General features: G+C 42.4%; 1 protein-coding gene across 3 annotated transcripts in view; it reads right to left on the bottom strand.

The window, feature by feature from the left end:
- Positions 1–12,810, bottom strand: part of SYTL4 (synaptotagmin like 4) — a 30,837-nt gene that overhangs the window by 3,925 nt on the left and 14,102 nt on the right. For all 3 annotated transcript variants that reach the window (XM_081963873.1, XM_081963874.1, XM_081963872.1), the window contains exons 7-13: positions 12,202–12,307; positions 11,233–11,323; positions 10,277–10,380; positions 7,498–7,584; positions 6,436–6,614; positions 5,721–5,823; positions 3,777–3,938 (exon numbers count right to left, since the gene is read on the bottom strand). In XM_081963873.1, the coding sequence (XP_081819999.1) occupies positions 3,777–3,938; positions 5,721–5,823; positions 6,436–6,614; positions 7,498–7,584; positions 10,277–10,380; positions 11,233–11,323; positions 12,202–12,307 (832 nt within the window). The remainder of the gene's footprint in view (positions 1–3,776; positions 3,939–5,720; positions 5,824–6,435; positions 6,615–7,497; positions 7,585–10,276; positions 10,381–11,232; positions 11,324–12,201; positions 12,308–12,810) is intronic.

Here is a 12,810-nt window from a genome sequence, read left to right as displayed (position 1 = left end):
TGATTAGCACAAGAAAAAAAAATCTGCTTCTGCCTCCCAGCAATTTGCCTCGTGGAGCAAACAGCAAGTTTCACTTTCAGTTCCCGATCATCAGCTGTTTCAGGCTGCAGGAATTGCTATAGCCTATTGCAGTCTCCGCAAGCCCCATTCTCCCCATTTGGTGCAAGGAGGTAATTCCTGGGAGGCAGAGGCCAAAGGGTGGGGGTGGGGGAATAGTGTGTGGGTGGGACTATATTCAGTGTATAAGACGCACCCAAATTTTCACCCTCTTTTAGGGGGGTAAAGGTGCGTCTTATACTCCGAAAAATATGGTAATCGCACCCAGATCAATTCCTGAATATGAGGTTGTTGAAACCAATGTAGCACTAGGAGGATTTACTCCTGAAAGGAAAGTGTGAAACAGGGCAGGTGGAATCACAGGTAATCCTTGACTTACAACAATTCATTTAGTGACCGTTCAAAGTTATGACGGCACTGAAAAAAAGTGACTTATGAGCCTTTTTCACAATTATGACTGTTGCAGCATCCCTGCGGTCACATAATCAAAATTCAGATGCTTGGCAAGTGACTCATATTTATGACGGTTGCAATGTCCCGGGGTCATGTGAACAGGCATTGGCCACTTTCTGGCAATGCCACTTTCTGGCAAAGTCAATGCCAGAGTGTTTTAACAACCATGTTACCAACTGAAGAATCGGAATGATTTCCTTAACAACTGGAACTAGAAAAGTAGTCAAATAGGGACAAAACTCACTTTAAAAATGTCTCACTTAACAACATAAACGTTGCGCTCCCTTGTGGTCTATCGGTATTCAGAAGTGGAATTAAATGGGAGATGAGGTGGAGGGAACATTATAAAGAATTGCAAAGGAGTATAAATGCTGAGTTTTAAAAAAATGCAAGGAAGGAATTAGTCAGAATATAAATATTGAATTTAGAAACTGAAGGAAGGAATTATCCAGAATATAGATGCAATGAATTCTGGTTCTACGGGGCCAACAGCCATCATTGGCAGAGAGACCTACGCAAACCAAACATACAGAAAATGTCTAAGACAGAACAAACCCTGATTCATAAAGCCTCAGATGGCAAAAAAAAAAAAAAATAGACGAAAATACACACATGGTTAGAAAAAATGATAAAGCAACACATAAGACTTAAAGCCAGAAATATTTTTGTTAGGTATAATACCTGAAATTTATAATAAAGGGAATACATATTTAGCGTTACATGTACGGACAGCAGCGAGAATTGTATTTGTACAATATTGGAAAAATGAAGATACCCAAAATATAATCAGAAAAATATTAGACTGTGCGGAGATGAATAGACTAACATTGAAAATAAAAGGAAGAAACAGAATATTTTAAAACATGGGATTTATTTGATCAGTGGCTAGGTTAAAAAGGTAGAAATTAGAAGACAAAAGAATATTATGTAAAAGTAAACGATGAAAAATTATTTTAAAACATGGGATTTATTTGATCAGTGGCTAGGTAAAAAAAAGGTAGAAATTAGAAGACAAAAGAATATTGTTATGTAAAAGTAAACGATGAAAGATTATTACTACACATAAGTGAATATTATTATCATTATTATTATTATTATTATTATTATTATTATTATTATTATTATTATTATTATTATTATTATTATTATTATTACCAGCACGACTATTATTTTGTAAAAGTGAATGGACTTAGACAATACACTGTCGACTAAGCACTTTTGTATCATAATGGAAAAAGTGTATAAATATTTTTTTTAAAAGGGGGAAGAATCCAGAAACAGTCACAGCAGAGCTTCAACCAACTTTAAAGTACTAATCCCCTGCACAGTAGGGGACTAGTAGCCCGTGGGGCTAAGATCTCAGTGGAGTTGGATACATAAACTCCAGGCTCACGTTATCCTAAAATATAGATGTGTTAACTAAACCACATTTTACTAAGCTATAAGCTACCCATTACAAACAGGAGTAACCAGGTTAGTATAGTGAATCAAGCAACAGTCCAATATAGATTGCAATGACAGATTGCAATTGCCCACAGAAATAAACAAAGATTATACTGAATGCTTCTAGTAACACCAGAGGTCTGAGACAGCGTTATTCCCCCGCTGTTATTTGCTACTTTTCAAACAAATATAATCCCTTTTCCCACATGTGTGTTTGCATTATATAGCTTAGATTATAACTGTTATCTCCCTGGAGATTGTCATTATAGCCCAAGCAAAGAGGGGAAGAAAAGGGAAGGAAGGAAATAATTGACTTTAAAGCGCATTGGAGCAATTCGAAAGGCTCCAAAATTTTTCGGCTGAATTTAGAATCGTAGTTCAAAACTGTCAAAGCCTTGTCATCTTGTCTCCGCAATGACAAAACTGGTTTGGCTGCAAAAGGCTCATACCTAAACTATCCAAAAAACAAGTCGAAGCATTATTCAAACCGGTCTTTCACGTCCAATTATTCAAACGACTGGACAGAAGTGGGTACTTTCAGATGAACAGTAATTTCACCAAGTATGTATACGATTACCGTAAAAAGAGCTTCCTCACTTAACCAAACTAGTTGTACCCACCCTAGTCACCCACAAGATGACTTTACCAATGCTTATTTAAGCAGAAAGAAGAAGAAATCTCAGTTGCCCACCCTTTCCTTAACATTTATGCCACATTCTCTGTGTCACCTAATGTACTTTTAAAAAGTTGCTCACAGTTGCTAACAAATTCGGTGGGAGGCTAATAGGCAAAATTGGTTTTATTGTTTGTTTTTAACTTACGTTTTTAGCTTATATGTAGCTGTAAGCCACCCAGAGTTATCCTAGAATCCTAGCTGGAATTGGGTATGTCTAGTTTGATGAAAAGAAGAACATGGGGAGACATGATAGCAGTGTTCCAATAGCTCAGGGGTTGCCACAAAGAAGAGGGAGTCAAACTACTCTCCAAAGCACCTGAGGGCAGGACAAGAAGCAATGGGTGGAAACTAATCAAGGAGAGAAGCAACTTAGAACTAAGGAGAAATTTCCTGACAGTTAGAACAATGAATCAGCGGAACAACTTGCCTCCAGAAGTTGTGAATGTTCCAACACTGGAAGATTTTAAGAAGATGTTGGATAACCATTTGTCTGAAGTGGTGTAGGGTTTTCTGCCTATGCAGGGGGTTGGACTAGAAGACCTCCAAGGTTCCTTCCAACTCTGTTATTCTATTCCAGTCTAGTCTACTCTACTCTAGTTTAGTCCAGTCCAATCCATTCCATTCTATTCCTGTCCCATCCCGTCCCATCTCATCTAGTCTAGTCCCTTCCCGTCACGTCCATTCCCTTTCCCACTTTCTATGATGGGCAGCCAATAAATTTTATAATTAAATTAATTTTGTAGATAAATAAATAAAACACCAGTCTTCGCCATCACCATTACCTCCGAGAACCAGATGATGGCTACTTATAACTGTCTCCACAAATCCAGAAAGAAAGAAAAAGGGACCTCTTGGAGAGACAAAAATATGCTAAGGAAACTCCTACATTTGTCTAGTGGGAAACTCTGGCACTGGCCATGCCTCTCATGGCTGCCATTTTGTGAGAGCACCAGGCATACCTTCTCAAAATCCCGCACATGCCCCCAAAAGGTTGCTAAAGGCTACTAACGTTGTTGTTGGTCATGGGTTGTTTTTTTTAACATCTAAAGAGAGCTAGGGACTCTGAAAATCCATGGCATAAATATCTTCCAGGAACAGACCCAAGACCTACATTACTTTGACAGCAAAAGAGACAGACTTGACTGACCTTTCCATGTAGGGGAAGACACTCTTCCAACTGGCTGTCGAAGTTCCAGGCATCCATAGGGATATCCACCTCTCCCAAGAAGTGATTCCGTCCAAAGCGGTCATAATGCCAAACAGAGAACTGTAAAGTTCTGGTCAAAAGAAGAGACTTCTGGATCTCATACTGTGACAAGATGGAACAAAAGAAGAGTTTTCACCAGCAGTGAATGAGCCGCGGTGGCGCAGTGGTTAAGAGTGCAGTACTGTAGGCTACTTCTGCTGATCACCGGCTGCCAGCAGTTTGGCAGTTCGAATCTCACCAGGCTCAAGGTTGTCTCAGACTTCCATCTTTCCGAGGTGGGTAAAATGAGGACCCAGATTGTTGGGGGCAAGAGGCCGACTCTGTAAACCACTTAGAGAGGGCTGTAAAAGCACTATGAAGCGGTATAATAAGTCTAAATGCTATAGTTCCCTCCCTCCCTCCCTCCCAGTGGCTAGAATGCAGTATTGCAGGCTAATTCTGCCCACTGCCAGCAGTTCGATCCTGATTGGCTCAAGATTGATTCAGCCTTCCATCCTTCCAAGGCGGGTAAAGTGAGGACCTAGATTGTTGGGGGACCATAGGCTGACTCTATAAACCGCTTAGAGAGGGCTGTAAAGGGGTATGTAAGTCTAACTGCTAAGCATCTCAAAAACGTTGAGCCTCCTTTTGAAAGCTGGACAAAATACTGACTTGGAAACAAGCTTGTCTTCCTCACAAGGCAAGTGACACGTATCTCTGAATACATCCTGTCCTCTAGATAGTGGACCAAGGGCACCTTAACCCAACAACACTTTGTGTCTCACAATGTGATCAATCAGATGCCTCTGGAGTTCTTGCTGGATTACCAAATCTCGGCACCCCAAGCCACTGACTAGCTAAAGGCGATGGGTTTTGCAGTCCATGGGTTCTGCACTCCATTCATAGATTACATTAAGCCTGAGTTGGTTTTAAGAATGATTGGTTTGGCAAAATGTTATCAACTGGGATTGTGCATTGTGTTGAGCAATACACAGGGCTTGCTGGTGGTTTGTTAACCATTGATCCGTGCAATACGTTAAATCAAAACTAAACGAACCACATTATGAATAACATTTTGTGTGACTCCGGTCCCAGATTTTCACCAATGGACCCAAATACTGCTACAATCCCTGTGTCAGCATATACAGTGCTGGGAAAATCTTCCCCTTCCTCTAAAGCCAGAAAGCCATAGGCTTGGCCCAATTCCGTGTAGTCCATGTGAGCAACACAAAGCACATGTTAAGACAGCCCCGTAATGGCATATTTTGTTACATATACTTCTACTATGACTAACCATAACCCAATATTTTCCCACAAATTGACAATCCTTCCATCTCCTAAGTCCCAAGACGTAAGAGTCCACCTGATTCTTCATTAGCCAGGTGCAAAACTGTAACAGAAAAACTGAGAGGGGAGGATAAAAGGGAGGGAAGAGGAGAGGAGAAAAGGGAGAGAAGAGGAGAACAGGGGAGAGGAGAGGAGAAAAGGGAGAGAAGAGGAGAACAGGGGAGAGGAGAGGAGAAAAGGGAGAGAAGAGGAGAACAGGGGAGAGGAGAGGAGAAAAGGGGGAGAAGAGGAGAACGGGAGAGGAGAGGAGAAAAGGGAGAGAAGAGGAGAACAGGGGAGAGGAGAGGAGAAAAGGGGGAGAAGAGGAGAACAGGGGAGAGGAGAGGAGAAAAGGGAGAGAAGAGGAGAACAGGGGAGAGGAGAGGAGAAAAGGGAGGGGACAGGAAGGGGAGGGAGAGAAGAGAGAGGGAAGAAAGGAGAGGAGAGCAGGAGAGATAAGAGAAGGGAAGAGAGGAGAGGAAAAGAGGAAAGGGAAGGGAAGAGAGGAGGGGACGAGAGAAGGGAGGGTCGGGTCTAACATTCACGCACGCACGCACGCACACGCACAAACACACGAACCTTGAGCAATTCATTGTAAAGAGGATTGACAGTGTGACGTTTGATGGTAGTTTTTCGCTTGCCTTGACGAGATTTGTCTGGCAAAAGGTACGTCTTCACGTATCTGCAAGAAAGAGACCAGGAGAAAAATTGATTCATACCTAGTCTAACATCTCCCAGTAGTTTATTTATTTATTTATTAAATTTATAGGCAGCCCATCTCACAGTCACACAAACTCTGGGTAGCTTACCAACCGAATAAAACAATCTTGCCAAAGATTAAAACAGTAAAAGCAATCACTATCACCTGAATGTAAAACACCTCTGGTTCTCGCCTTTTCTCCACTCTCTGTGCTCTCGGATCAGGAGGAGGTGGTCCTTGCTCCTCGCCTGAGCTCTGTCTCTCATGTTCATCCTGCCCCTGTCCCTCCCTGTCTACAAGCTGTCCTAATCCTGAAAGGCCTTGGCCTAACTGGCCCCACCCTTCCTCATTTTCCTCCAAAGCCAACAAAGCTGCCCCCTCAATCTCTGTCGGCTCAGGTTCCAGATCATCTTCCCCCACAGATTCATGACATCTACAATCCAGAGTAGCACATTGTCCAAACTTGGCTGAAAGCTGGGTCCAAAAGCCAATTCTGGAGATGATTACACCTGGTCTCGTAGCTTCTCTGACAGGAAAACGAAGCCCGTTCCAGAAACCCCACTCCCATCCATTGCAACCCCTTGCCCAACGTACGGGTTGGACCGCTTCTTGGCTTCGTCAGCGTATGCCAGATGGCGGCACTCCTTCACGTGGATAAAAAAGGCCTGCGTTTTTTCTTCGTAGCTCAGGGAGAAAGCGATCTCCCCCGTGACGCTGATGTTGCCAAAGTCACCTGCCCCGCTGTAAATGCTGACCATGCTTCCCAAGGTGCTCTAAGAAAATCAGGAGAGGGGGAAAAAATGGAAGAGACAAAATTTTATAGTTAACACTCCTTGCATAATTTTCATCCCCCGCCTCATTGGTCAGCTGTTCGACTCCGCCCTTGTTCCCGTCTCTGCCATTTTAAATCCACCCTGAGGCAATCAGGGCCCACCAAAAATGGCAGGATTGAAACCCCAACTAGTGGTCAGAGATAAGACGGCATTGGAATCTAACATATAGATCAAGGGTGAGGAACTTGAGGCCCGTGGGCCGGATCTGGCCCACAGGGTGCTTAGATCTCGCCCACGGGGATGCCCAAGAAACAGCAAAAGATCGGCCCGTGGTGCCTCTGCTAGCAAAAACAGAGCTCACGAGGGCCTCTCTCCCACCCCAGCTGTGATGGCCTCCTGCCGCCTTCTGCCAGGGAAAACAGAGCTCAAGGGGCCATCGATTTTTCCTGGGAGAAGGCGGCAGGAGGCTATCGCAGTTGAAAATGAAGCTCTGCAGCCTGTTTTTGCTGGCAGAGTACTTGGGCCACCAGAGACGCCCCCGGGCCGAGGGGACGTCAACCTAGCCACGCCCCCCTCACCCCGGAGGTCAAACACAACCCTGATACGGCCCTCAATGAAATTGAGTTTGACACCCCGATATAGATCAGGCTTTCCCAAACGTGGCAACGTTAAGATGCATGGACGTCAACTCCCAGAATTCCCCAGGCGACCATGCTGGCTGATGGTAATTCTGGGAGTTGAAGATGCTGCATCTTAACAGATCCAAGGTTGGGAAACCCTGAGTTAAAGTGTCATTAGTAGCTCACTCCTGCAGGAAATCAGGAGCACAAATTTGCTCTCTTCTCTAGAGTCCATGACACAAATTATTCGTAGAGAAACTCACCAAAGATGTACCACTGCGTATGCTATTTCGGCCTGCCCTTCTCCGGTGAATTTCAACTAAGCTATCTATGTCTTCTTCCTCCTCCTCCTAGGAAAAGACATATATGCACAATATAGGTATCTCTGCAATAGCTGGAGGAACTCTGAGCATGCTCTGTCTTTCCTCCCGACAACAAATCTTGTGGACCCATCAAAGATTCAAGGCTACTGTCTTCACAAGTTATTATGTGGCTTGCATCTCACACCAAACCATGATTCACAAACAAGAAAGGCTGCCTTCCCAGGTTTTGTTAGGCCTTGATATGGCTTGCTTAATTTTGCTATTCAGTTATTCAGCTTCAGAGCTTAGCGTTAGGTATGGCTAGGTCAGAGGTCAGCAACCCATAGCTCTGGAGCTGCATGTGGCTTTTTCATCCGCCTGCTGCAGCTCCCTGTCGCCAGTCGGCTCCCCAATTGATAGGGCTTTCGGTTAGGGCAAGCAGAGGAAAAAGGACGCCGTGCTAGGAGGAGACTCCTAGTCTTGGTTGGCTCCAGAATTGAGTGGGGGGCTTCCGGTTAGGACCTTCGTGGCTCTTTAAGGTTCCCGATCCGTGGGCTAGGTCGTGATGCCTTGTTTTTATTTTGATGTTAATGCCTTATTTTACTGTAACTGAGAGAGTCGGAAGTCAATGCTTCTTTCTCTTTTTTTCCCCTCATCTTTCCTCACTTCTCTTTTCCTCCCCCTCTGCTTTTCTATTTACTTTGTATTTTGTATTTGATAGTAGTTATAAGTCAATAAAAATGTTGACTGAGTATAATGCCTTATGTAATCATCGGAGGTTTTTTTTTAAAAAGCTAATCGTGGAGTAAACGCAGTCACTGCTGAGTTCTTTGATGGGATTAAGCCATGGTTTGTTCTAATTACAAATGGTTAGGCTCTAAATCAGACTTCCTTCGTTTCCTTTCAGAGGTATGGACTTCAACTCCCAGAATTCCCTGACAAGAATTCCTTGATCCATGTGGTCGTTGTTAAGGATTCTAGATCTTAAACGCCATACAACTGAAGAAAATAAATTCAAAGATCCTTGAGGGCGGAGCGGACTTCGCGATGATACGACGTGCGATCTTGGTGCTCCAAGACCGCCGTCGATATCTCTGCCGCTGGACAGTCCCTTTGGACCTAAACCGTCCCGTAGAGACGGTGATAGAGAAGGGCACATCCTGCTGATCCCAGGGACATGCAAAGTCCCTAATAGATCCAGGAGAAGCTCTTTTTTCCGGCCACAGAGAAGCAGCCATTGAAGCTGCTGAAAGTTGGGACAGCTCCAGAACGGAAGAAAAGCGAGAGAGAAAGTGTGTTGAATTGGTGAGATACATTTTATTATTAGAGAACATCCAAAAAGATCAAAAGTATAGTTAAAATTGAAGACAGGAGAGGTTAAGCAGCGAGATTAAGCCTGAGTCAAACTTAGTGTGTTATCTTTCTTTAATTTTTTTTTTATGGATGGAACTTTTACAAATGCTTTTTACTTTTTAAACTGGACCGGTTTTTATTTTCTTCTTCTATTTTTCTTGTTTTAATACTTATTGATTAAAACTTTCTCTCTTTTTCTCTTTTCAATGCTCTATTGATTTTTTTTCTAAGACCTTTTCTCATTAAGTTTGGAATATAGGGAGGGGAGGAAAAGCAGAGGAAAAGAAGTAACATCGCCACTTAGAGGCTTGGAGACATTGTTTTTCTTGTTTTCTTTGAACATTTGATCTACATTTCAAGGTTTCTGAGCTTGTTTATTGAAAATAATAGCGGGAAGAGAACGGACTGTTTATACAGGTGCTCCTCTGGGGTACTATCAGTAGCTGGAGTGGAGTGAAAAGAAAGCCTTGACTTGAAAGAATACAGTGAACTTGTTTGGAATTTAATAAAAAAGCTTTGAATGATATAATGGCAGTATTTACTATCTGGAGGAATGGCGCAACATGAAAAAGAAAAGGAAGTAACATTACAAATGATTATGCAAGAAATTCAAAAAATACAAGTAAGAACAGACAGCATTGAAAAGAGAATGGAAAATATTGAACAAAGAACAGAAAAAATTGATGAAAAAAATGAGAATATTTACCAAGTGATGATGAAATTTGAGGATAGAGTTCAAAAAATTGAAGAAAAAGATGAACAAAGAGACAAGAAAATTGGTGATATTGACAGCAGATTGAGCGTGGTTGGAAAAGACAGGAGTGGGATATTGAAATGGGAGATTGACAGAATGTTATCAATACAAGAATAAAAGAATGGTACTGAATATAACATAAAGATATACTATTATTGGATACATTGAAGATGATCTAATGAATTGTTATAATATAAATGAACCCAATATTTAGTATATCTCATTTAAAATGAAGGAATAATAGTGAGTCAAACAAATGAGGTATAATGATAATAATGTATACATATTCGATTTGCTATTATGCGATTTATATAAATTGCAAGTGAAGACTATGGAAAGGATGCACAAAAACCTTGTAACCAATCGACACACTGTATGTAATGGAAGATGGTTTTATGTTTTGTCTTGTTTGTCTGCCTAAAAATTTTTAAAAAACATTTTTTTAAAAATAAATTCAAAGATCCTTTCCACACAATCTCATTCCTCAGCAAAAATGACTAGATGTTTTTAAGCCTATAAACCACGGGGGGGGGGGGGGGGGCTTCCTACAATGTGTGAACGTAGCCCAGTACTAAGGGCACATTTTCCTCAGGAATGTCCTCACAACATTGAACTTTCTCTTTCAAAACTTACCGCTTCAACATTGAGACCTGGGACTGACTTGCTTCTGTCTCCCAGGACTCCACTTTCATTGACCACATCCTCTGGCCGGAGATCAATTACAGACTTTGTGTATTCTGTAGAAAATAAGCTAAGTTGTCACAGAAATCACTCATTTTAGCTTCACCGAGTTAGGAAGGACATATGCTAGGCCTCAAAACCAGCTCTCTTATTTACAATGATGGTATCCCACCCTTTCTATTTTTTTTCACCCTATTTACTAAGACTGTATTACTATTATTCTTCTATCCTTCCTATTACCTATCTCCTTTCTACTTATGACTATAACCTTGTTGCTCGTATCTTTACAATTTATATTGTTTTATTTGTTTCCTTGTATGATTTGATTGCTTATTTAGTAACCTGTGACTATCACTAAGTGTTGTATCTCATGATTCTTGATGGATGTATTTTTATGTACACTGACAGCTTATGCACTGAAGACAAATTCGTTGTGTGTCCAATTGCACTTGGCCAATAAAGAATTCTTCTTCTTCTTCTTCTCCTTCTCCTCCTTCTCCTCCCCCCTCATTTAGTATCCTATGACTATCACTAAGTGCTGTATCTTATGATTCATGATGAATGTATTTATTGATTACTATTATCATGATTTATCACTTATATCTTTTATGTACACCGAGAGCTTATGCACCAAAGACAAATTCCTTATCTTCGGTGCATAAGAGTGGCTAAGAGTTGTGGGTCCAACACCAACATCTGGAGATCATTAAGTTGGGGAAGGCTGGTTTACACAGGCCCTCCCACCCAATGTTCACTCCAAAACCCTGGAAGGTAGGGCTGGATGTGGAAAAAAACAACTGACCCAAAACCCACAATGAAAACCGATGGCTGGGTCAAGAGCTGAAAACCCACGTTGGAAGTCTAAAAGCCCAACTCTTTAACCTACCCAACAGTCCTTCCGACCTTACCTGACGGCCTCTGAACCCTCCTGGGATTTTTTTTGAACAAGACTTCGTTTTCATCTGCTGAAACTGCGCTCTGAGTCCCCCAAAGGGCTTCCTAAAGAATAAACCAACTAGTGTCAGGTTCAAAGGACTGAAGAGTCTATCAATGCCACCTCTACATAAGAATCTGATTGGTGGTCAAAGCTAAATTGGTGCTTGTTAAGGGTGAAAGGAATTCATTGGGGGGGGGGGGGGAGGCTGGACTGAGGTCTCTTGTGAGAACCCAATGACTCCAAACGGATGACATGCTTAACCCTGCCTTTCAGCTCAAGCTGCTGTTCTCCTACAACTGGATGTGATAGGAGAAGAAGCTGGGTCATTACCATCGTATGTCACAAATTGAAATGCAAAACAAATCTATTGCCCAGAGACACATTCAACTTTTAACAAGTGTAGCTGCGGTCTATTGAGTCCCAGCTACTGCCTAATTGCTCTTATCGTACTCAAAAGCATGTCCCAAGCAACATATTCCAATATTCAGATAAAGGTCCGTCCCCCCCTCGCACATACGTGCTAGTCATTCCCGACTCTAGGGGGGTGGTCCTCATCGGCAGCGCTGTCCGAAGACGTCTCCGTGGTCATGTGGCCGGCATGTCTAAATGCCGAAGGCACACGGAACGCTGTTACCTTCCCACCAAAGGTGGTCCCTATTTTTCTACTTGCATTTTTGCATGCTTTCAAACTGATAGGTTGGCAGAAGCTGGGATAAGTAATGGGAGCTCACTCCATTACGCGGCGCTAGGGATTCAAACCGGCGAACTGCCAACCTTTCTGATCGACAAGCTCAGCGTCTTAGCCACTGAGCCACCACGTCCCATAATATTCAGATACAGCATCTTGGAAAAAGAGATTTCTGACTTCCCCAACACACATCCATACACTTTCTCTCTCCACATTAGAACCACCAGAAAGGGCTCTTCAGTGTAAACCTACACTTTCTGAATCGGAGTGGGGAGTCTCCTTAAAGCCAGCAGGAAGGGTTAGGCTGGAGACCTTGCACCCCGGTGGGCTGAGAGTGTTCATCTTCTCTTGACGAGGGCTGCAAAAACCGCAACAAGAAAAAAAAAAAAAGATCACAGGATGAAATCTCTTATATCCAACCAAGAGGTCCAGCTGACTCAGCTTCTTTGGGAGACCAGATGTTTCCAAGCAGAACATCAGATGAGTGTCCTCATTCTATCTTGGATATGAAGGATCTACTTTTGATTTCTTGCCTATGATTTGTCTCCTGCTTCCTCAACATGATATGATCCCAGGACATTGATTAGAAACAACGCCAGACATGAAGATGCAAGATCAAAAAGCTAACAACACAACAGGGAAACAACAGAACTTTAACAAGTAACTACTTGAGGACACACAGAGAAGAAAACCACTAGGTCTTCCTTTTCAGCTAACAAAGCTGACAAAGCGGTCTAGATTTGCTTAAATTTGCATAATTAAAGCACCACATAGTTGAGCATGATGCATTCATCTAGTCACATACGGCTATTATTTACGGAGCACACTAAACAAGGTTTTATTTGTGGCTGATCTCATGGC

This window comes from Natrix helvetica (assembly GCF_964273705.1).
Source record: "Natrix helvetica genome assembly, chromosome: 11".
NCBI lineage: Eukaryota > Metazoa > Chordata > Lepidosauria > Squamata > Natricidae > Natrix > Natrix helvetica.
Note: the sequence above shows the minus strand (reverse complement) of the source record. Positions and strands in the feature narration are given on the sequence as shown.